Here is a 24773-nt window from a genome sequence, read left to right as displayed (position 1 = left end):
CCATTTTCTACATTCAAGGTAGTAAGTCCAGCTGCTCAAAACTGTTCTTTCCCAGAGAGTGAAACTCCATCACCCCTATCAGGACACGAATAGTTTATTGCTTTTATCCCCTTGGAGTAAGTGCAGGCATCCTTACTGCTCATTCTGTTCTTATGCCTTGGGGACAAATAGATTTATGTTCATCCTAATTTGTTCCTTGAGTCTTCCTGTACTGTGTTCAAGAAATGTATAGATCACACATGTTTTATCTCTACCTTGACAGAGCACTGGGACATCAGTTCCATCAGGCCTTAGAGAAACAGCCCTGCTTTAATTGCCCACTCCGTAGCCCATTGATATCTCCATGGAGCGCTCTGGGGAAACACCTCCTTCAATCATTTTGCATTTGAAGCCTATCACTGGGACCCCACTGCCATCACATATCCTGTGGAAAATACCTGTGTGTCCTGTGTGTCCTGTGTGTATAATGCCTCTTCCTCAAGTATTCTTTAATTTTTGTCTCTGGAAAGACTTGACATCTGATAAATGCTCTCTACTTGCTTATTGAAACTAAACTTCTATGTTGCTTCACTGTGATAAAACTACCTTGCATTTAAAACCACTTTGCCAGTTTTAGAAAGAAATCTTGAGAACTGAAAAGAACAGTTATAATTCAAATAGTAACTTATTATTCTGAGAGATTTCACGTAAGTGTAATTTCCCCCCAGTTTTCCAATTCTAAAATTATATTTCCAGTTTTCCAAATGACAGACACACTCATATTTTGACTGTGTAACCTACAGTTCTAAGTCTGGAGGCTCATGACTGGGAGTGTTGATGCCACAGCAGTATTTGTCAGGCATCCTCCAAATGCCTCCATCTCTCTTCTGTCACTATGATACTCCTACTCTTCTGAGATGCCTCCCTCGGTGCTCTCCTAGTATAATGCCACACAGAAGACTGGCTCGTGCTTTTCCTCCTCAGTCTATGCTTCCCCAAATCCTACACAATGTGAAAATGTAAAGAATATTAACCACCATGTAGGCTCCCTGTTGACTGAAATGTTCCTAGTAATTATCACTGTAATCTCTTTTTACACCATCTTAATCCTTCTTAGGTGGACTTGCATATAAAACTAGGAATAAAAATATTTCAGAAAGCTATAATTAACCCCAGCATCAAGTTTTAGTTCTAATTCAGTTTTAACTTTCTGAACTAGTTTGGTGAATATGGAATACAAAAATCCACACTAGAAGATGACTCTTGGATATTTTCCAAGTCAAAGTAAAATTAATATACACTGGTATATTTTTTTCATTAACACATGGCCAGTTATTTGAGTTTCAGAACTTAAAGGAAAATGTTAACTAAAGGAAAAACTCCATCACTACACTGGACTTTTCTTTCTTAATGCTGATGTCAGTAGCAAAACTTTAAATTCTCCTTCCATTATTCTCCTGTATTTTGAGGGAAAAAACCCCACCCAACAAAACAAAATGGAAATACTCTGACAATAAAATACATGATAACACATTAACATAGTGACGAAAGATGCAAATACAAAGAAATTGTTTAAACACTCTCTGAAAAATACCAGCACAGAAAATGTTGGACCTCTGAGCATTATGTGGGCACTTCAAGGTGATGGGTGAGATCAGTATTTGCCTACCTCACTCAGAGTGGTGAAAAAGGGATGACTTTGCAGTCAGTAACAATGAAAACCTTTTCTTTGGACATTAAAGTTTTGCCTTGATAATTGCACCTTCAAAAGAATTTTATCAGAAAAGCAGAATACCATCATGTTCTGTGAATAGCTGTAACTTTTTTTCTTACAGGACCACCATGGTTATGATAAGAACCTGTTATACACCCCACCGCACAAATTTGTGTGTCACTGACTTCTCATCAGGATGAAATCTCAACCCTACCCCACTGTTAGATTTGTCACAGATTTAATTGTAGCCGCAATTACCGCCTTAATGTTTTTTAACATCTTCAGAGAAGACAATTAGCGGCTTTTGGCCAAGACAAACAAGCAGCTTCATGGCATATTTCCCTGCCATGATCTCGTAAGGAATGGTTTTGTATGTCCCGTTTCGAACAGTTACTGGCAGTGAGAACTGAAGTACTTTGGGATTTGGGGAAAGGCTGAGGCTGGGCACAGAGAGCTGCCGACAGAAGTGCCCGCTGTAAGGGGCAGCTTTGCTGGCTGCAGGTGTTGCTCCTGCTCCGGCAGTGCATTTCTACCCAAATAAATGCCAGAAGCGTAGCTCTGCAGAGAAACGGGCCCAGCAGCTTCATGAAGACATAAAAAACCCTGTACAAAACTGTGCTCTTCAAGTGCCCGCGCCCACACCACGGGCACCAAGCCGCCCAGGCTTGCTCGAGTGTGTTCTAAATTCAGGTTTTTCCCGCAAGGTCGTTTGTAGGCGGGGAATGGGTTTTGTCACCCTGCGCCAGACGGACTCACAGCCGGATTTCTTACGGGGGTCTCTTCGGAAGGCCGTGAACTGGGGGTAATGCAGAGAAGCTACAGGGGAAGTCGCACCGCCCCGGACACTTGGTGTGTTTTCCGCCTCCCTGTTTTGCTAAGCATCGCGGAGTGACCCGCTCCAGATGTGCGGCGTCGGGAGTTTTGTCGGAAGAAACCCGTCCCAGAGCGGCGGGGCGCGGCCAGCGCGGTGCCTGCGGACAAGGCAGCGCCGGGAGCGCCGGGCTGCGGGGCGCGCCCATGGAGCGGCCGCGCGGACTCCAGGTCCCGGCGCGCCGTGCGGCGGGGGCGGGCGCGCGCATGCCCGCCCGGCGCAGCCCCGGCACAGCGCGCGCCTCCCCCTGGGCCGGGCGGTGCGCGGCGAGCAGCGGGAACACCATGGAGGCCGCTCCGCAGCCCCGGCCCCGGCCCGGCGGGGCCGCCGCCGCCCCGGCGCCACCCCCGGAGCAGGAGCGGAAGCTGGAGCAGGAGAAGCTGTCGGGGGTGGTAAAGAGCGTCCACCGGCGGCTGCGCAAGAAGTACCGGGAAGGTAACGCGGGGGAGGGGGCCGCCCCGGCCGGGCCGCCCCGCTGCCCTCGCCGGAGGCGGATCGGGGTGTCCCCCGCGGGCGGGGGGCGGCGGGCCGGCCCGGCGCCCCCGGCCGCTGCCGAGGGGGTGTGTCGGGGGAGGGCGGCCGGGAGCAGCGCCGCGCTCGCTTCCTGCTCCTCCCCGGGAGACCGGGTTCGCCGCTGCCGTCGGCTGCCCGCAGCCCCGCCGAAGGCGCCCCATCGGGTCTGCGGGGTTGTGCCGCTTTCCTGGAGCTGTTGGCAGCGGAGCCCCCTTCCTGGCTCTGGAGGGAGCTTCCCGGTCGTATAGCAGTGTCTTCCAAACTGAGGATCGGCAACCGTGAGGACAGTAGATGATGAATGCCAAAAGAGATTGAATGGTGATCTGGAAAGGCACAGGTCTTTGTGAATTATATGTGCCTCTTGTCTTTCAGTCGTAGTGCAGTAGTTCAGGCAGGAGCACTGACTGAAGGGGTTGGGGTAAAGCTGTTGTAAAACAAATTACTTGTAGTCTTCGAAAAATCTACTTGGTATTAATGCCCTTATGCAAGGTTTTTATGGGTGGTATTGGAATGCTTTAAAGCCTCCCTGAAATGCTAACACAGGTTACAGAAAATTAATCCATCCCTCCATTCAGTGAGCTCACTTCCAGAAGAACACACATAAAATGGGACCTCTTCCTCTTGTAGGCACAAGTTCTTGCGTCCCCTCTGTGTTTGCATATGACACTTCTATTAAAGAAACAAGGTCATATTGCCTTCTGGACTCCCAAACTCTCCCCTGGAGCCAGCTCATGGGATTTGGGCACAAATACCTACTTATCTAGATACTGATCAAAAGTCGCTGTTTATTTTGGCCTTGGTGAGGCAAAACTTAAGGGAGGATCTCCCTTCTTCATTCAAATGTTGGGAGAATGAACATAGTATACTTAAACATTCAAATCCTGGCAAAGGAGTCCAGCTTTTAGCACTACATGTTTCTGTGTTATTTCAGAGTGCCAAGAGATTAAGACAGACAAGGACTGGCATTGTTAACTTTTTTTTAAAGTGAGCAATCTCTGTAACAACTGATTTTTTTTAGATGAGAGCCTAAATTAGGTGGAAGTTTTTGTGAGCCTACTTCTTAGCAAAAAGCAAGTTCATGCTTAAGGGTAAATTGTGTGTAGCTGGTTAAGTGAAAGAACCAACAACATTTTCATTTACTTCATGTGACCTGTAAATCATGAGTTAGTGAAAACTTTACACTGATTTTTCTGGTCACTCCGAATTAGCAACATGATATGTCATTTCACTGAGAGAGTTAAAACCAAACAATTCGTCACATCTATGCAACGAGAAGAGCTCCACCCATTACCTTCTCATCTGATAGTAGGTGGTCCTTACAGGTTACTAGTGCTTAGTAGCCAGTAGTACTTCATGTTAGGTTCTTTCAGCTTAAGAATTGTAGTTTTGGAGTCTTTCCTATCTACATCTGCCTTTGCTTCTAAAGGCAGACTTGAGAATCTCCTTCTTAAATGCCTTTAATGTCATTCTGAAATTGTAATACTGGGACACGCTTGATCTCTGAAAGGTCTTTTCTTGGAATTTTTTTTTCTAATGCTTGTGACACTGACTGGCAAGTATCTTACCCTGACAAAATTAAATGTGACAGTTTGTTGAATAGAAGTAAAAAAATCAATAAATCGTCTGTAATTTTGCTGTACAATTTGAATTACGACTTGAGTATGGAAAAGCAAAGAGGAAAAATCCCCTCATCCTTGCTTAGGTGTTTATGGCTTTTCACACAGGGAAAGCCTCTTAACCCCACAATTCAGTGCACTCACCTCCATACAAAGCAGAAACATTATTCTGCAATCTTCTATTATCTTTTTTTCCTCTTTTCTTTTTGTACTCTTCCTCCTCTTACGCTTTACTAGAGTTCTATGAAGCTAGTTTCCATTTTGTCTAAATAAGCAAACAGTACTAGAATTGCTGTTGAGTGGACTTCAGTGCTTTGTCTGTAGAAGCTAAAGTAGAATCCCATATTGATTTTGTTGGGAGATTAAAAATCATGTTCAGTATCCTGAGAGCTATATGATTATTTTGCACAGGGTAGATAAGTCTAAGAAAGCTCTTGGTATTGTAATATGATCCTAAGTTACTGTCTTCTGTTAGAAGTGTTGAAAGGAAATAGATGCGTCCTTGAGACACTGAGATGTGTGTTGATAGCTTTTATTTGGACATGATTTTAATAAGGGGATTTCTTTGCCAATTCATTTGCCTTGCTGACATTATCAAGATTTGTGTTTTAATGGGCAGTTGTAACAGGCAAGCCAGTATATTATCTGAGTTGCTTATAACTGCACCATTGTTATAATTTCATTTCGTTTTCTGCAATTGTTCCCCTCTTTTTTAAAGATGAGCCAGTGAAAAAGTGACAGTGTGCTCCAAAATTGCAAGCTAACATGTTTTTGAAGAAGTTGCATACTTGTCAGAAGTGCAAGAGCAATATTTCTTAACTAGGGAAGCATTGCAGCAAATTTTTTGCAGTTACTAGGGAATTACTAGAATAAAGTTTAGAAGTTCAGTCAGCATCATGTCATGTAAAGGGTTTGATTTAGATTTTTTTTTTTTCCTAGTGAAAAACTGTAATTCTGGAAATTGGTCAAAGCTGAACTTTGGCTTATTTTTTAATTTCTGCACTTTATGTTTGTGAGTATGGTGCATGGATTTTATATGTAGTTCTGTACTGTGTCTCATGTCATGTCATGGCCCCATGCCATTCATGACCATCATTTACCTTCTTTTAAATTATGCAGCTGAAATACGTTTAAGTTTGCACTGAAGTGCATTTTTTTGTTCAACAATTTTAGGTTTTTTGCTGTGTGACTAGTAGTTACCTTTTCTATTGTTTGTGTATTACTAGTACGACTTATAGTGGGAATATTTAAATTTTCTTCTCCTTTTTTATTTCCTTTTTTCCTTCTGTGTTTCCTTCTCTTCCACTTCCCTTCTCTTACCATCTCTGTTGTCAATAAGAATAAAGGGGAGCATGTAATCATAAATGCCGTGGCAGATTTGGTATTTTGAAATTGTAGGCTGCTTTTTTTTTTTACTGTGGGTCCTACGGTAGTATTCTATGTGATATTTTGAAATTATTTAATGAAGTTTAGCATATGAGTGTAGGTTTTAAATCAGTGATTGGTCCTTGTCCACACTGAGAGAATGTCTGAGCTAAATCAACTATTCATTAAGAAGTTGTTTCAGGCTACTTTTAGGCGGTGGTAGAGAAAGACAGTACCTATATAGTGGTTCCTAAAAATAGACATAATTCCTGAGGTTACCCTGTAAACTTTCTCATCATGAAGAAAACTTTAAGTGAGAATTACTCTGAGATTGTAACATGTTCACTTAGGGGTGTCTCTCATTAATGTAAAGCTCATGGAGGTTTTTAGTTTTACTCCTGCTTCCCGTTCAGATGGATTAGTTTAATGTTAATTATTTTACACACCACAGTAAAATCCAAAAGCTGAAATTGCTCTCAAGTAGTGAGTTATTCACTAATGAGAAATTTCAGGGTGGTTCTCGATGTTTGACACAAGCACTTAGAAAGTACAGAAATTACAGTTTTTCATGATGTTTGAATTTCTGTTACTACATGGAGATGGGGGAAAAACAATGCTTGATTTAGTCACTTGCTGTTGGTTCTGTTGCTTGGTACCACAGGTGACCCCAAATTTTACAGAGCTTTCCTCTATGCATCTTTTGGGCACTTGCAGCCATGGGCTGGAGCGTGTTGTATGGCTTGTATATATGCATGAATGTTTCATATACTGCATGTAGGCTGATGTGTGCCAAGCCTGACAGACAGACTTGTAAAAGCAGATTTAGTGGTTCCTAAGGAACTCCGCGAGATCTACTGAACATCTGCTATGTGATGTATGTTTGTTTCTTTCTAACTGCTTGTAGTAACCAAATAAGTTTAATTTTTACTGGGATAAAAATCCCTTCCCCTGATACAGAGGCTGTATTTTCTTTCGGTTTTTCTTTCAGTTTTTCTTTCAGTTTTTCTTTCAGTTGTTTATTACCTTTGTAGTCATGCAGAGCTGTATTTATCAAGTAAACATTTTCTCTGTAGCATGACCCTCAGTTATAGATGGTTTTGTATATAGTCTGAAAGACGATTTACAAGACTCTACTTTTCTCTCAAAATCCTGTAATGAGTACAAGTGGAAAAAGTTGCTGAGGTATCTGTAAAGGTATTTTATGAAATGTTTTCCTGTATGTTCACTAAAACAGTTAATTTCTCCTAATATATGCCTGCTAATGCTGTTGAGGCTTAGAGAATCACACTGAATTGGGTTTTGTCCTGTTACTAGTTACCATATCACAGAAGCTAACAGTGGCAGTTTGATTCCTTTAAAGAAAGATTTGTTGAAACTTCTAAGAAATTGAGAACAACTTTTTTAAAGGTTTTTCAGAAAATTAGGAGAAATTTACAGGACCCTGCCTGATGATAATAAGTAAATCAAGTAGGTAAGTGGTTTAGACGTTTAGACAGAAGGGTTGTTTTGAACTCAGTTCCTTCATGGTCTCTTCGTCTCATGTTTTTCATGAAAAACCGTGAGAGAGCTTAAGTTCTTCCTGATGTGAAACAGGAAACATTTTGAAATGGTGTCATTTTTCACAGGACAGGAAAAACTTTGTCATTGAACTCTACACGATAAGTTAACAGTTGTGACTCCTTCTTATTAAATGTAACTGGTTTACAGTGGAAATAAACCTAAGTTTTCAAGATATTAATTTGTGTTTTACCACTTGCATTAATTACTTGGAAGAGGAAGACATTTTATAATACTCACTGCTGAATTTTCAAGAAAAAAACTAAATTTTATTAAATTAAAATGAAAATTGATGCTAGTTTATTACATGAGGTTTAAGGTAGCATTGCCCTTACAGTTTGCACACCACAGTTTTGCAACAAGGCTTTCATTAGAAATCGCCTAAGATTTTACATTTGGGGAATTTAATTACTGCTATCATTTATTTAACCCATAAATTTGAAAACACACTGGCTACAGCATGGGCTTGCACTCACTGGACGAACAGGTGTACGTCACCTTCCCTGTTCCTTTGTTGCCCCGGCAGGGACAATGGTGTTCCCATTACAGGGTCAGCATAATAAAATCTGTACCTATGCATCAGCTGCTTCTAAGTTTTGCTCCTGCATTTTCAAAAATTACCAAAATTAGTAGTTTCCATTAACACACTCATCTCTGTGTTGGTTGTGTTAAGGTGCAGCACATAGTCCATCCCAGAAAGTCAGGTTTGGGAAAGAGGAGGGGAGTGAAGTTTCCAGTAGAGTAGATCCAACACCTGGGGGCAGTAATTGCTTAAACTATCACATACATGCTGTTTGTGTGACAGCCATCAGAGATTTATAGCAGATGATCAGAGACACAAATCTTCAGAGGGATCTAAGCTGACGCCCAGTAGATACTGAAATATCAGTGAATTGGGCCCTCACAGTCTGTTTCATATTAACAGATGGATAGGAAACTTACCTAAGGTCAGATGTAGAATCCACATTTGGTCAAATGAATCCTTTCTATGTAAGTTGAAGGGAGGAACATTGATACTGAGATAGAGAAAATTAGATTTTTGCACTTGATTTTTTAAAAAATATTTTATTCTGAAATAGTTCAGGTAATTCTTAAATGTGAAGCAAATACAACTCAGACATGAGAAGGAAAATACTAACTGATTGCTTGAACTTTGTCCAAGTTGAAGTTCATGTTCTGTATATAGACATGTAAAATTGGAAAACAGAGAAGCCAAAAATACCTAATGTCTTTTGCAAGGAATGCTGAATATGCTTTTAGTAAGACAGATGTTCAGTAAGTTTATCTTGTATACAATGAAAATGACGAGTATCATAATATTTGCTGATACTCCTCAGGTAATTAATTTTTCTTATCATTGCCACAGCATCCATACATTAGTAGTACTGCTAAATTTCAACTGACACAGTAAATGAGGAAATTTTGGCAGATACTTGTAGGAATTTGATTCCAGCTTTGGCCTAGTGAACAGTGTAGGACTGCTTTCCTCATTTACTGTTTAGCGTGTTAGAGAAGCTAGTTTACTGTTTCCAGCAAGTGAGAAGTGATCTTAAGAGACTCAAAATGAGACAGATTGCTTTCATTCTGCAGTGCATTGCCATCAACAAACAAAAGAAACCTCAAGAATCTTGCTAGGCACTGCTATGGCCAGCAGCCAGTCATCTGAAGTTACCCAGCATTGCCATGGACACTCGTTAGTTGTGGGGATAGGTTTCCTTTTTACCATGAGCAATATTTATTAATTTTTATTGAGGTAGTGTTGGTATTAATAGCTATTGTGCAAATATTAACATGTCAGTTTTGCTTTTGTCTTTTGTTGTTAGTCAATATATTGAGGTTATTTTCTCTTCTACCAGAGCTATCAAAGTTCTGGTAGAGGAGAAAATAGGAAGGCGATGTGTTGTTAAATAAAAGTATTGAAAAGGGAGTGGATTGAATTTGGTTTATTACATTACTAAGTTATATCAGTATGTAGGTAACCAAGACTATTTTTTTATCATTATTATTTTTTATTTCCTTTTTTTGGAGGAAGTTGTTGCTTAAGACCTGCACTGCATGTGCCTGAAGACTTAAACTCGCAGTTTCAGTGTCAGTTAACTTTTGCTATGCAAGGTCGTGGTTGGTGATGGATGAAGTATTTTGTACTTAGTTTTGAGATTGTCAGAGATGACTGCACTGTTTTTCCAAAGAGTACCAATGAAGTTATGGAAAATAGTAATTACAAATCTCTTCTTGTGGGTGCAGATAGTACTTTTGTAACTCTCCGTGACAACTATTGTGTTGCTTGATAAAACAGAATTATTCAAATCAGTTGTTTTAGGTTTCATCCCATTCTGAAATGAAAAATACTGCCTTTAGCAGAACTGAGCTCTATTTCTTTTATATTACAGAAGGTTGTGTTTTCTTGAAATACCAGCTGACATGATTTGTTCAGAAGTTGAAGAAAAATTGCATACTTAATTTTTTTTGTTTATTTTATAAGCATACCTTAAATAATAGTTGAATTTAACACTCTACAAATAAATGTCTTTTTAATTTTTTTATTTTAATGGGATGGAAGAAAGCTAGATGGTTTTTTTCTTAATAATAGACTTCATGGAGAGAAGAATTATGGTGTAGGTTTGTCCCACCAAGAATGGCAAACCTGGTCTTTTCAGGCTGTTCTGGGAACCTCTGGTAAGAACTTGTAAATAAATGTGGAACAAGGGGAGTTCTAACTAATTTTGTATGATTCTTCTCTATTAAAAATGTTTTCAGTTGTTGAAACTTACAGCTAACATTTGGTCTCTATTGCTGTTATCCACAATTAAAATTATCTTGTAATTAGGATCATTTAAAAATAACTTGTACATGCCTGACCTGTTCTCTCTGTGACAGTACTCAGCAACTGCTGATTACTCTGTGGTTGAGTTCAGGGTTATGACTTGGCTATTCTGTGGGCAGTATTGATGTGGGTGGAAATTATTTAGAGAGATTCATCTGTTCTAGGTAAGTAGTATTGGATTTTTGTTACTGTAAAGTCTGTGTTACGAAGAACAAGTTGGTCAGATATTGGTTCACTGACAAAATTATAGGAAGCAGTGGGCTTTGGCCTTTTTTGTTTTTAAAGGAATAGTTAATTTTCTAGGTGAAGAGTATTTATTTTATTTATTTTCTAGATAATTCTGAATAAAGTAGAGCAAACATTAAATAACTTTAAAGTAGCATGATTATAGTGGTTTGAGAGGTGTGGGAAACTCCTGTTATGAGCTAGTTTTGCCAGTCACACTTTTCAGCTGGACAGTGGCATAACTGGCTCCTTGATGGAGATCTCAGGCCTATGAAGATCTCTGAATGTTCAGCACTCAAAAGAGGTTGTAAATTGTATAAAAGGTAATCTGTAAGCGCAGAGTAGGAGTGTTTAGTGCCTTCAACTTTATGTTACGGTATGGGCATGAGTATGTGAGATTAAAAGTTTAATACACAAAATCAAATATTAACTTTTAGGATGTGATCAAAGATTAAAGACTTTTTTTTTTTGTATTCTATTAGATTAGCCTGCCACAAATTGCTATTTAATTTACAGTGTTACTGATTGCTTAACAGAAGACTTTATGTATCTTATTCCTCTAGTAACTACTAGTTCTGTCGTGAAACCTTCCTGCATATTTTACTGCCTTTTTGGTTACATAAGCAAAAATTTATTGATTCATAAATAAATGTTTAGTACAGACTTAATGCCATATTTGCACCTGGATTATAATGTGTTGCTTGAAAAATTAGTACACAGTGGATTATAATGTATTGATTAAAAAAAATACATAACTTTTCTGTGTTCTGGATATCTGATGTTTGAAATTGAATGCTACAAGACTTACTGTAGTCACTATCTCAAAATCTCAACAGATAGGAAGGACTGTTTGCATTTTCAACTCAGTATTGGAGCATGATTCTGGATTTAAAGTTCCTATATCTAGTGTGCCTGTTTGTGTCTTCTCAAAGCTCACTGTGTTAAAGTATGGGGGAGAAAAAACCACAACAAAACAATTCACTTCCATGCTATTTGCTCAAAGGAAATTAGACCCCAGACACTTTGAAAGTGCCAGTGCCTTAACATGACCCATTATCTGCAGTTGTTTGGAGCTTGTGTTCATGAAAGGGTAGAGAAATGGGCATCATATCAAAATCAGTATTGACAGTGGGTCAACAGCAGATGCTTAGACAAGAATAAATGAAAAATGCTGCTGGAGTATCACTTGTGTGCTTGCTTACCATTATGTCTTTCAGTGATTTTGTGGTCTAGGAGCTCCTAAGTTAGATATCTCATCTTTGAATATGGAGTTTGTCATGGATTTTCTTCCCACAGTTTGCCCAGCTGCACAAACTTCATGAACTTTAAGCTTAGTTACACATTTTATGAGGAAATAACTTTTTTTTTTCCTTTTAAGATGCTTTTTCTGAATGCCTCATTTTCTTGAAACAGCCAGAAGTTGTTCCACATTTACCTTCCGTCAGTTGTGATCTTGTGGAAGTTTGTCCTCTCCTTGTTTCATCTGCTTTCTTCCATCCTCTATTTCAGTGTTCCTCATACAAAAGCAGGGTTGTATCTGTCTTATGTAGACAATTTCTGTATCTCTGTATTGGTAAATGAAAATAAACCAGAAGTGCTCACAGAATTGACTTAATATAGGATGTGTGACAGAACTACTTTGTGACGAATTTTTCACTTTTATTCTGCATCTCTCTCTTCGTGGTCTATATAATTCAATTTTATTTTCCTGTCAGCTCAGAGCCAAGAAGCTGTTGCTGTTATAGGCGGCTCTGTTGTAACCCAAAGTTCATGTCCCAGCATGCTGGTAGTCAGCTCTGGGTCTGTTGCTGTATATTTCAATTTAAGATCCCTTATCTGTGGATGCTTTTAACCCTCATCTGACTTCCAGGGAGAGGTGCAAATCTATGCCTTGTTCAGAAGGAAATCAGAGCAACTGCTATGAGAGCAGTATTCAGTGTTAGAAGGCATCACTACTTTTCTGTTACTAAGGGTAGGCTAGTTAAGAACATCTGGTCTTTGCATATTTCTTCTTTCCCATCTGTCTTATTTCTTAAGTTTTATGGAAAAGGGGTATTTGGAAATAGAATAATTGCTTCAGGATAGACCAGATGAAGTAGTGAAATAAAAGAACAGTAATGAACTTCGGATTTTGTATTTGTGATATTTTCCTTCAATAAGTGTTCATTCATTTACTTTTCACCTTTCTAATTGGCCATGTATTCAAACAAATCTTTAGCAATTGCAAGTGTTCAAAGCATTACACAGTTGTCTGGAGCGTGCAGTAAGATTCAGAGTATTGTGTCAGAGAAACTGTGACACTTTATCTAAGTTGCACGAGAATTAATTTGCTATTGAGAATCACTTCAAACTTTGCTAGTGCTTTCTGGCTTGGTGCTGTATAGGTTCTGCACTTTGATACAAGAAATACAGATTGATAGGAGTTGTGTTTGTGTACCCCCTGTGCTGGTAGGCCACTGTTGATGCCATTTTCTGCTCTCTTTTGTCAGTGGGTTATGTTATGTTCTGCATGTTGGTTTCTACAGAAGGCTCTCCTGAAAGCTCTGGAAACGTGCCCCACAGGTTTTAGCAGGAACCTCTCTGGGGACTTGCCTGAAACTTGGATGTTTTCTCTGCCATGGTGGTCAGCTGATGACCTTGCTGGTACCACTTCTTATAAAGCACACCTCTCTGAACTTGGATCATTTGGAAAATAATGAGGGATGCCATTCAGTATTATACCCTTTTTTTTGTCCAGTGTAACTTTCTCATATATGCTTGTTGAATAGCAAGTAGAATACATGATTTCTTGCACAGCTTCCTCATTTTGATAACATTAAATTGTGGCCACTCCCTTCCCTTCCATCTCAACTGCCATCTCACACAAGGGAGTATAAACACCTAATTTTACACATGACTCACTTTGATGATTGTACAAGTGTACTAGATGCTTATTTCTGAAAATTGCTATGACATCCCTAAACCAAACCTAAGTAGGGAGTAACCTGGATGGTTGATTTAAATCTTTTAAGTATACTTCTATACTTGTCCATCAGGGCCAGTCTTTCTGTAAGCGGAGGATAAATGAGGTGAGGATTGTTGCTGCTTTGCACAGGAGGGAAAAAATAAAAATGTTGTCACTGGAAAAAAATCCTTGATTTACTGCTAATTAAGACAAAGTACATCAAAGAAATTGCTGTAAGTGTGTTAGAAACAGAAATCTCTTTCTAGTCTGAGGACGGGTCATACTGTAAGCTACTTTCAGGCTTTTAACAGACATTAATTGTTAGCTTATGGCTGATACACTTTTAAAGTATTTCCTTCTAATACAAAGATACTACAAGATGGAACCATGTTGTGATAAGTGTGTTGTTTGTCCGAGTTGAAGCTTAAAATATAGCTGTGTTCTTGAAAACTTTTTTTAGCTGTATTAGCTTGTAAGTTCAAAATTGGTACCTATTTTTTATTCTGCAGACTGACATATATTCTAAATGTGTGCACGCATTTGTGATTAAGAAACACAAAAGAAATTAATGAACATCGTATCAGGAAAGCATCTTTCTTAGGCAGAAATATTCTTTCAGTAAGGTACACCAAGGGTTTGCATGCTGTATAGGAATTGGGGCTAGCCATGACTAGCATTTATCTTGTTTTTGTTTAGCAGTACATTATGTAAAGCAGGCTAGGAGAAGTGGATACTTAGGAGCAAATAAGGAAAATAATTACGTTTACTTACTTTGAAGTGCCAGAACTTAAACCTGCAAGACTTCTTTTCAGCAAGGTGAGGAGCAGGGAAATAAATCTGTCCCTAGAGATCAACAGAGGTGTTTGTCTGAGATTTCCTTATCATAGTTGGTTGATTCTTCAGTACTATCCCCTAGAAGCTAATTTACTGAGATTGGCTAGATTAGACAGCAGTCAGTGAGGGTTTGAATTCCTTTTTCTTTTCCCATGTACCCAAGGAAACCTATATTCTGGGTTAAACTTTCATGGCTTTTTCATGCAATGTCATCCACAGTATTTGCCATGGATGTGAACACTAGTAGAAACCTTTAAATCTTTCATTTCTGAAATGTTTGTCATGTTAATGTTCATGCACAGAAACCTGAAAGCAAATCTTCCCAGGGATTTTAATTTCACAGAACAAACTGAACAAAATCTGTATACTGATATTTCTCGTTTCTCAAGTACCTGATAGCTCCTTCCTGCTTCAAAACTTGGATTTCTGTGTTTATGACTAGAGAAAGGGGAACTTGTTTTTGTTATGTGCATGTAAAGTAATCTCTTGGTGCATTATGTAACTTTTTAACTGGATGGGGATTTTGCCATGGAGATAATGAGAGACTTTGTATCTGATGTGCAATTTTTTTGTTTTGTTTTGTTTTGTTTAGTGGGAGACTTTGATAAGATCTGGCGTGAGCACTGTGAGGATGAGGAAACTCTGTGTGAATATGCTGTGGCAATGAAAAACCTTGCAGATAATCACTGGGCAAAAACTTGTGAAGGGGAAGGCCGAATTGAATGGTGTTGCAGGTAAATAATGTATTTGAAACACGCAATTGCATGCTTCTACTTGCAATTATTTATAATACAAAGCTTAAGTGTTTTTTACTTTTTGCCACATTTAACATTTGTCCTATAGCATGTTAATAATTTATTGCTTTCTTAAAGAAGTACCTTCTTAGTGTTCCAGCTTACTAAGGAAATAGCTTATGAAGTGTTTTTTTATTAGGTGATCGTTTTTTGAAGTATTTTCAACAAACAATTTTTTTTTTCCTCAAATACTGAAGCTGTTTGCAAATAAACCTATGAAGTAATTTTCCATGGTTTTGAACCTAAGCTGAGTAAATGCAGTGAGTGTAACTCAAGTTTAATTTTCAGGGGTTTAGTTTGATTTGTACATATAATAGTGTTTGATCTCTAAATGCAAATCTCTGGTATTTAATTCTTAATCTCCTGTGACAGGCTTTAACCACTGTGAAACTTGTTTTAAATGTATTGAAAACTCTAAAATTCCTATTAGTCATAAACATCTAGTTTTTCTTGGGCTATCTGAACTGTAAAGTCATGAAATGAGGAGCTAAACTATTTGAATCCTTGAGGAAAATAAATACTAAAAAGAGGAGAAATGTTGGTCATTCAATTCCTGGACATAGTTGGCATCCAAGACATACTATAGAATTTGTACCGCAGAATAAAACAAAATGCTGTTGAGATTTAAATGGGAAGAGAGTGTATCAATGGTCTTACCATTGAGAAGCAAATGACTTCAGAAAACCAAAAAGTGATCTTGTGTGCCAGTTTGTAGGTCCTGCAGGTGAGTGTTTCGAAGTGCTGGCAAAAGACAGCAAAGAACAGTAGATGTGGTATTGTTAAATTTAAATTCTCTTGAGCCCATAAAACCAAAAAGAGAAGAGGAAATTGACTGTGAAGCAGTTGATCTTGGTGGCAGCTTGAGCTATTCTGTGGCTTCTGGAAATGGAGCAAGTAATAACAAGCTGGGGTTTTTTCCCTAGCATAAACTCTTAAATATTTGAAAGCCATTCCTTTACTTACCAATGTTTTATCCTTTAGCTCAGAAAAAATCCATCATATTTAAGTGTTTCTTTATAGACGCCTTTCTGGACATGCTTTGTGTGTCTTTGTCGCAATTACATGAGCAGTGACTCAGTTATAGAGAACTAAGCCCAAAAATGGACAGAGCATTTCAATGGCTTTGTCAGGGATAAATAAAATAAAGAGATTTTATTGAGGTTGCAATAGACTCTCATTTATGCTGTTGACCTTGTTTGCTGGGGGATTGGTATTTTGTTGGTTTTGGGTTTTGTTGTTTGTAGTTTTTTGTTGGTTTTGTTTGTTTGTATGCTTTGTTTTGTTTTTTGATAATTGGCATGGCACTGACTTCCACTAACTTGTGATCCCCAGGTGCCTATTTCTGTGTTACAAGCTTCCTGAGTTGATAGTTATTTACTTGTATTTGTGCTATTCATTACTTCTGCAGAAATGCTGGTATTTGTATTTCTCTTCTCTACATTACGCTCCATTGAATCATACTGAATTCTAATAATGCAATTTCTTGCAGTGTCTTCCTCCCACCCTACCCTGGCATCATTCTCAGATCACTTATAAGGAACTGAAACTGACTGTTCTTCAGTTCAGGCTATCTGTGAAAAAAATAGTTGTACTGGACCCAGAGCAGATTCCGTAGAACATTGCTTGATATTTTCTTACATTTTGATTGTCAGCTACTATGTGAAACGTTTTCAATAGAGCTGTGTGTTCTTACTTTAGTTTCAGCTGAGAGTAATCACTTAGTTTGTGGAAAGTTTGTCTGTTACCCTGTAGGACAGGATAATGTTTCTTGTGGACAGGGAGGACGGTTGATAACTTGTATATTGAAGGTGTTGGACTCCCACTTGGTTTCTGTTATAGATCATTTACAAAGTAAACATTGAAATAAATGTCCAGTTTGAGCTTTGCAGCCTGAGCTCATATTAGGAAGAGAATCAACCCACTAAGAGACACTAAAATTAAAATGCTCTGTCTTGGTATAAAGCTTCAGATAAAGCACATAGCTTTTCAGTTTGCAAAGTCAAGGGATCGTGAGTTTTTATATTAGTAGAAAAAGAGAGGGTACTTTTCACTTCGTGTGTCTCAGATTATACCGAGGCCTGGATTGCTAAATACCAGAGCATACCAGATTGACTCTGTGTTCTGCTACTTTTTGTTCCTTTTCACAGAGCCCAGAGGTGTGCCAGACAGGTGGCAGATTCCATTGTTGTTACTCCTCCTTGTGCCTGGGTGCAGAACTGCATGCAAGAGAACTTGCATGAAACTTAAGTGAAAGCTTTTGCTTAATGTTTATTACTACGTTACCATGACAGCAGGAAGGTAGCTGTTTCACATCAGATGAATTTTGTGAGTGGAATGCTGAAAATAGTTTGGAACCACCAGTATATCCCTCCTGAAGAAAGGAGAGACTGAGTTTTGTTTTAATTTGAAGGAGATCTTTTCAGAGATCTGAAACTGAGAAGTGTTTTTTCCATTAGTTAAAAGGGGAAAAAAAGTACAAAAGACTTTGTGGGTTTTTGTTCTTTCCTTTGTTTTCTTTGTATTCTCTTAGGATCTGATAAAATAAATCAGATAGTATAGAATGACCACTAGAGAAGCTATGTGTACTTCTCAGGATCAAGAATAACAATTCTGCTTTTCTTTCAACAGTCTTTCTAGCTATTTAGTTGAAGACACTGGAAAAATTCTGATGTTGATTCTTAAACCAGATGACATAAAACTTACTGGTTTACTTCTTCATTAGCATTGATTTAAAGAGCATGTATCCAGACTATAGAAACCATGAAAGATGGAAAGCAGTACATGATAGACTGTGCTAGTCTCCATATGCTGAGTTGTATAGGGCCAATTTTGTTTATTGTTCAGGGCAACATTATACAACCGTTAACTGGGGAGTGGGATGGGTGAAGAGGGATTAAAACGTTATCTGCTTTCAAATCCAGGTTAATGATCCCCTGAGTGGTGGTGTAAAAAGCCTGGGCAACACTCAACTGTTCCTTCCTTCCTTCCTTCCTTCCTTCCTTTATATATAGAAAATTTTATGCAAGTAGCAAGTGGTATTTGGAAATTAACACTTCTGTTTCTCTTTCATTTATATTACAACACAAAACTTAAAAAAAACAGGGTAAGATGGTGTTTACCCTGAATAATTTTTGTAACTCTTTAATTTTTGCTGGCATAGATAGACTGGTGAACCTTTGTATGGACAATGAATGCCAGCCTGTTCTGGTTCTAGTTGGAACAGAATAAGCCAGACCAGCAGGTTTGCTTCTTTCTGTTGCTTCTGCCTCAGTGTTGACTTGTGTTGACTTGACTGTTTTTTTTAAAGAGCAAAAATTAAATCTGCTCTTCTAATTATCATGACAAAACACTATCTAGACCTGCATTTTTTAAAAAAAGTCATCTGACTGTTTAATGAGCAAAGAAATACAGTTCTGATTAAATTATTGAAAGGTGAGTACAGAACTGTTTGGAAAAATTTGCAGAGAATAAATGTAAGAAGCTTATCTTAAAAGTGTGATTTACTGGGTAGGATTCTGTCAAAGTTTGTCCCTGTATCCATAACTAACCAATACCTTTATTAGCAGTCTGCTAGAGTAAAGTGTATTTATTAAATTTGGAAATGAGACCAAAGAGAGAGAAATTGTCACTCTGAGAGCAGAATTAAAGTTAATACAGTTATAAACTATACTAAACTGTTGTAGTCGCTAGATTTAGCTTAGCAGGCTGCAGCTTTCCGGAGAGCTCAGCAGGGATGCTTAGGGCAGTGTGACCACGGTTGCAATCCCGTAGTTCATTTCGGACAGCCCCGCAGTCTTGCTCCAGCAGCTAGCAGCGCTACAACCAGTGATGGCAAAGGAGGCAGAGAAGGGTTTCCCGTGAGGGTTTGAGATGACTTTAATCACATCTTGTCCCGGCGACCCTCAGAGGCAGAGCCCTCCTGATCTGGGCGCAGAGATCTTTTCTCAGGGGCGGTACATGGGCAGGGTTGGGGTACAGGAACCAATAGGGAGGGCCAGGGCTAAGGGCAGGGGAGAGTGGGAGGGGGAACATGGGATCAGAAAAGCAGTGGGTAGACAGACCACCACACTAAACATTATCAACTATATTAAATACCAGCTGTACAAATAAAGGCCCGGGAATAATCGATTGTGTCAGTTTTTCAAAAAAACATTTGGGTTCTGAAGCAGGCCATAAACTGAATATGAAGTGGTCATGGGATGCTTTTGCAGTAGAGGCAAATATCATACTTGATTGTGTTAATGAGATTGTCCAGAAGATATGTGATGTACTACTCTGACTTTATTTAGCATTGCTCTTAGCCAAAATATCACCTTGGCCACTGCAGTTAAAAAATAACAAACAGCAGCTCAACTCCAAGAAAGATAAAGAAATTATCAAAAATCTTTTCTTTTTTCCACAAAAGCCTTGGTGTTCTTTTCTAGAAACTGGAGCTGTCTAGTCAAAAGAAGAGAAGGCTAAGTAATGTATTAGAGGATCTTTGAGAATAGCAGATCTCTGCTAGAACTGGAAAGCTGATCCTGTTGAATTGGAAGATTGAATGAATGAGTGTTTGCAAGTCCCTTCAACACCATTTTGCAGGTTTTTTTGATGAATGCAATTAGTTGAGCAATTCACTGCAAGGAGGATGGAATTGAGGGAGGTGGCAGAAACAGCAGGAGTGTAACCATTTAAAATGGGAAAAGACAATGTTCAATGTCCACATTTATATGACAGTCTTAATTTTTGCTGTTAAAACACACTGTTTGCCAATGATACTAAATTGTGAGGAGCTGTTAACTCCCCTGAAGGCAGACAGGCTCTCCAGAGAGACCTCAACAAATTAGAGGGCTGGGCAATCACCAACTGTATGAATTTTAATAAAGACAAGTGCCAGATTCTGCACCTGGGATGGGGCAACCCTGGATGCACGGACAGACTGGGGAATGTGATACTGGAAAGCAGCGCTGCAGAAAGGGACCTGGGGGTCCTGGCCAGTGGCAAGTTGAACATGAGTCAGCAGTGCCCTGGCAGCCAGGAGGGCCAGGCTTGTCCTGGGGTGCATCAGGCACAGCATTGCCAGCCGAGCAAGGGAGGGGATTGTCCCTCCCTGCTCTGCACTGGGGCAGCCTCACCTCGAGTCCTGGGGGCAGTTTTGGGCACCACAATATAAGAAAGATATAAAGCTATGAGAGAGCGTCCAAAGGAGGGTCACAAGGAAGGTGAAGGGACTTGAAGGGGAACTGTATGGGGAGTGGCTGAGGGTACTTGGTCTGTTCAGCCTGGAGAACAGGAGACTGAGGGGAAACCTCATTGCAGTTACAACTTCCTCATGAGGGGAAGAGGAAGGGAAGACACTGATCTCTGCTCTGTGGTGACCAGTGAATGTGGTGACCCAAGGGAATGGCCTGAAGTTGTGTCAGGGGAGGTTTAGGTTGGATATTAGAAAAAGGTTCTTCACCCACAGGGTATTTGAGCACTGGAACCAGCTCCCCAGGGAAGTGGTCACAACACCAAGCCTGACAGGGTTCAAGAAGTGTTTGAACCATACTTTTGTGCACATGGTGTGATTCTTGGGGCTGTTCTCTGCAGGGCTAGGAGTTGGATTTCAGTGACCCTGATGGATCCCTTCCAACTCAGGATATGTCTATGATTCTATGACTGCTTTGTTTTGACAAGAGCATATTTGTTTGTAGAACACTAGAGCTAATTAGACCAATGATCATATGATAACTGCTGACTATTTTCAAGTTCTTTGAATCCTCTGGCAATAAAAGATATCACCTCCAGAAACTGGCTTGGGGTGGACACAGCACAAGAGAAACATATGATTACAGATCTAGTTGCGTTTCTCAGAAGAAAAATGTCTCAAACCCCTAGAACTGAGACCAAATATCAAAAACAAAGTGGAAAAATGTATTATATACAAGTTTCTCAACTTGAAGTTTAAAAAAATATGATTATGCTGATAAAAAATTATGATACTTTACATTGAGAAGCCTGGTGTTCTCACCAATGCTGAACACTGTTTCCTTAATCTGAAGCTGGGTGCCCATGACAATAATGAAATATTTTTAATCCAAAGGAAACTTGACTGCTCTTCTAGGTGTGATTAATGTGTACAAGGGCAATTGAGACTTCTCCCTCCCTTCACTTTGGACGTTGGGAGGTGGATGGGTTAAACCTGTAGAAGCATTTGCAATTTTATTTTTTTTCAGGCTAGCAGCTCTGAGATTGGACATTTATAAACTTGTTCCTCAGTGTGAGATAGGAGGGGAGATAGTTTTGCAGACAGAAACCATGATGAGAAGTCCAGGCATTGTTCAGCTCTGAAGGGAAGTTTGTTATTCTCTGTACCCTCACTGAAAGCCATCTTCAGTATTAGGTTTTGGTTAGTAAATATTCTAAGGAACATGACTCAAGCTCACCTTTTCCTCATTATAAAGCAGAAGGAAAGAGTCAGGCAGTAAAACCGGGTGCTTGAAATCCTCATTGATTACAGCTATCAGAGACTGCTTTTTGCCATGATAAAAGTTGACCACACCAGCTTTAATTTAGTTGTTCATTATTACTTGAGGAGAAGGATTCATTAACGATTCTGTTATGGCTTTTACATTTCATATAGTGTTTCTTGACACTGCCTCCCTTATTTTTTTTCATTTTATATTCTATTGAAACTCGTGGATTTAGTCACTCTTTTTGAAAACAAAGCTTCTCTTTTATTGCTGGAGAGTATTAACAAAATCATATGTATTCATATTAGCTTTTTCTGAGACTTCCTTTATGTGTCCAACCCAAATGGCAGACAGAACAGGGGAGTCAACTGAACAGGTTGCTTACCGTTTGAGATTTGAAGTATGGAAATAAGTTTCACTGAGGAAAAACAAAGATTTGATTTTTTGGTTTCCTTTTTAAAGCAAAGACATGAACTACACACTTCACCCAGAAACCTAACCTGTCTCTCATCTAAGAAACTGAAACAATTTAGACCTGAATATTTATTTCACAGTTCGTGTGAACTGTAGCAAGTGTCAGCTCAGATAGCATTTACATTGCACAATTCTTTGCAAGCATGTTAATTGTAGAGCTAATATTGTGTCATCAGAGACTGAATGTTTAATTGTCAGTTAAGAATGGAGCTATGTCAGTTTTTAGAATTATAAAATAGATTCCTTAATTTTTGCTTTGTAGATAATTGAGATGCTCTGTTCCTTACTTGAGACAATTGTTAAATGTAGAGTCTTATAAAACTGCATACTCAAAACCAGAGTGATCAATGGTGGCTTTTAATGGCTGTGAAATTAAACATCCTGACTACATCAGCAAGTTGGCATGGGGTAAATTACAGAGTGCATTATCTCTGCTAACTGCTAATGCAGTGAGTCCCTCCATGCTCGCTGTTACCCCACAGGAGGTGTGAGGGTCACTTCTACAGGGGGAGTACATAGACAACTCCTCTGACAGCTAAGGAGCCGAAAGGGTAACATGTAGCAATTAGGCCAGAACGACTGTGATGTCAGAACAGCGTAAAGGGGAGATGACCCTCAGTGGCTATGAAGTGCAGTATGATCTGAGATTTTTTTCTTTGGGTTGGATGGATTTGGCTGGGGGCTTTTGGTACCTTCTGGTACTGCACCAATATGTAGAGCCTGGGATCTGAATGTGAAGAATTGTATCCATTCTTGGGCCTTCCTGTGGCACTGGCCAGTTGTCTGCCAGGGGAGATGCAGAAATGGGAGATGCTTCTCCTTGTGGTTGACTTTGATAGTGTCTTATGTGCATATGATGAAGGTCTGTTATGAAGAATATAGAATTACGAGAACTCAGTTGACATGATAGGGGTAGAAGGTTGGAAAAAATATGCATTTCCATCACTACCAAGAATGAGGAAGAAATGGCTTCTCAGTGACAAGAGGAATTCGCACGTTACAAGTAGGTGGTTCTCCTGTGCTTGTTAAGTGTTAAGGTGGGTAACATACCAGCTTCTAGGGAGTGAAAAGGTTGATAACATGAATAGTTGAGAAAAAAAAGACCACATTCTTCCAACGATGTGAATTCTCTCGTGTCTTACGTGTCAGTGCAACACTACTTAAACTGCCATTGATTCTGGATGTTTTAAGAGATGTAATGAGAATAAAAGACAGAATAAAAATAAAGAGACTGCAGGGTGCTAACAAAGTGGTGTGGTAGCTGATAAACTGACAAAAAAGATTTTTCTTTCCAAGTTTCATTTCTTTGACTAATTGATACACAGAACTAAATAGTTCTTAATTTATCACGTTTATAAATAAATAATACAATGTGTAAAACCACTTTATTTAGCATACCAGCAGTAATTCAAGTGGTTTTTTCTCAGGTTCTCTTTTGTTTATTGATCTTTTTTAAATCTCTTTCCTGCTAATTTAAGTGACTGGCTCCTTATACTTAGTTAATTTTAGAATTGTTGTCTTTCCATACATACAATCTCTAATAGATGGAGTTGCTATGATTTTGCAACCTATATGTCTGGTAGTATTGCAGCCTGGACTGGAGCATCTCTCTTTTGAGGAAAGGCTGAGGGAGCTGGGCCTGTTCAATCTCGAGAAGAGACAGCTGAGAGGGTACCTCATCAATGCCTATCAGTATCTGAAGGGAGGGTGTCAAGAGGATGGAGCCAGGCACTGATTGGTCATGCCAGCTGGTCGGACAAAAGGCAACAGGCAGAAACTGATGCACAGGAAGTTCCACCTGAAAATGAAGAACTTCTTTACTGTGCAGGTGATTGAGCACTGGAACAGATTGCACAGAGAGGTGGAGTCTTCCTCACTGAAAATATTCCAGAACCCTCTGGATGCAATCCTGTGCCATGTGCTCTGGGATGACCCTGTTTGAGCAGGGAGGTTGGACCAGATGACCCACTGGGGTCCTTTCTAACATGACCCATTCTGTGATTACACATTTCTGATTCAAGGTGCTTCTTTCCTACCTATCTTGGGGTAAAGGGACTTCTATCGGTACTTCTATCTGTTTGTGTATGTTTCCATCTAAGAAACTCAATGCCACTCCGTTGACTTTTTCTCATTGTCCTTCACATCTTACATGATGAAGAGATTGAGTATATTTGATGCCTAAAATATCACCAAACCTTAGATAAGCCCTGTGTATTCCAGGTGTCCTTGTCACTATTTATGATTTAAATGCAACATTATACTAGCATGTCCATTCTTAAATCTGATGGGAAGTGTCATTATCTTGATTCTGCTTTGTATAAGGTATTATTTAACTACACTTGAATTTATGTTTTCTGGAATGTTTCTGACAAACCTCTGCAGTTTTATTAGAGGAAAATGGAGTGAATTTCAAGAAAGCATCATAAAAATGGGTTGTTAGGAAAACATTATTCTAACAAGTAGTATTTCTGTTAAAATTTCTGTGCAAATACTTGGCTGGCACATTTAATTAAAAAAACTGAATTGTGTAGGGCGTGTCCGGCTTTTTAATTTCACAGCAACAATTTTTTTCCAGTTCTAGTTATATTTTGTGGGTGAAATTCAGTTATTCTCAAGCATAGTGCTTCTC

The 24773-nt window shown here is 39.2% G+C and overlaps 1 protein-coding gene across 1 annotated transcript in view; it reads left to right on the top strand.

Annotated features, from left to right (window-relative positions):
* Nucleotides 1–2804: 2804 nt before the first annotated feature.
* BMT2 (base methyltransferase of 25S rRNA 2 homolog) overlaps nucleotides 2805–24773 on the top strand; it is a 36262-nt gene continuing 14293 nt past the window's right edge. The window contains exons 1-2 of the mRNA XM_032107676.1: nucleotides 2805–2999; nucleotides 15035–15176. Coding sequence (XP_031963567.1) covers nucleotides 2849–2999; nucleotides 15035–15176 — 293 coding nt within the window. The 5' untranslated portion in view covers nucleotides 2805–2848. The remainder of the gene's footprint in view (nucleotides 3000–15034; nucleotides 15177–24773) is intronic.

This window comes from Corvus moneduloides, chromosome 4 (assembly GCF_009650955.1).
Source record: "Corvus moneduloides isolate bCorMon1 chromosome 4, bCorMon1.pri, whole genome shotgun sequence".
Lineage (NCBI taxonomy): Eukaryota > Metazoa > Chordata > Aves > Passeriformes > Corvidae > Corvus > Corvus moneduloides.
Note: the sequence above shows the minus strand (reverse complement) of the source record. Positions and strands in the feature narration are given on the sequence as shown.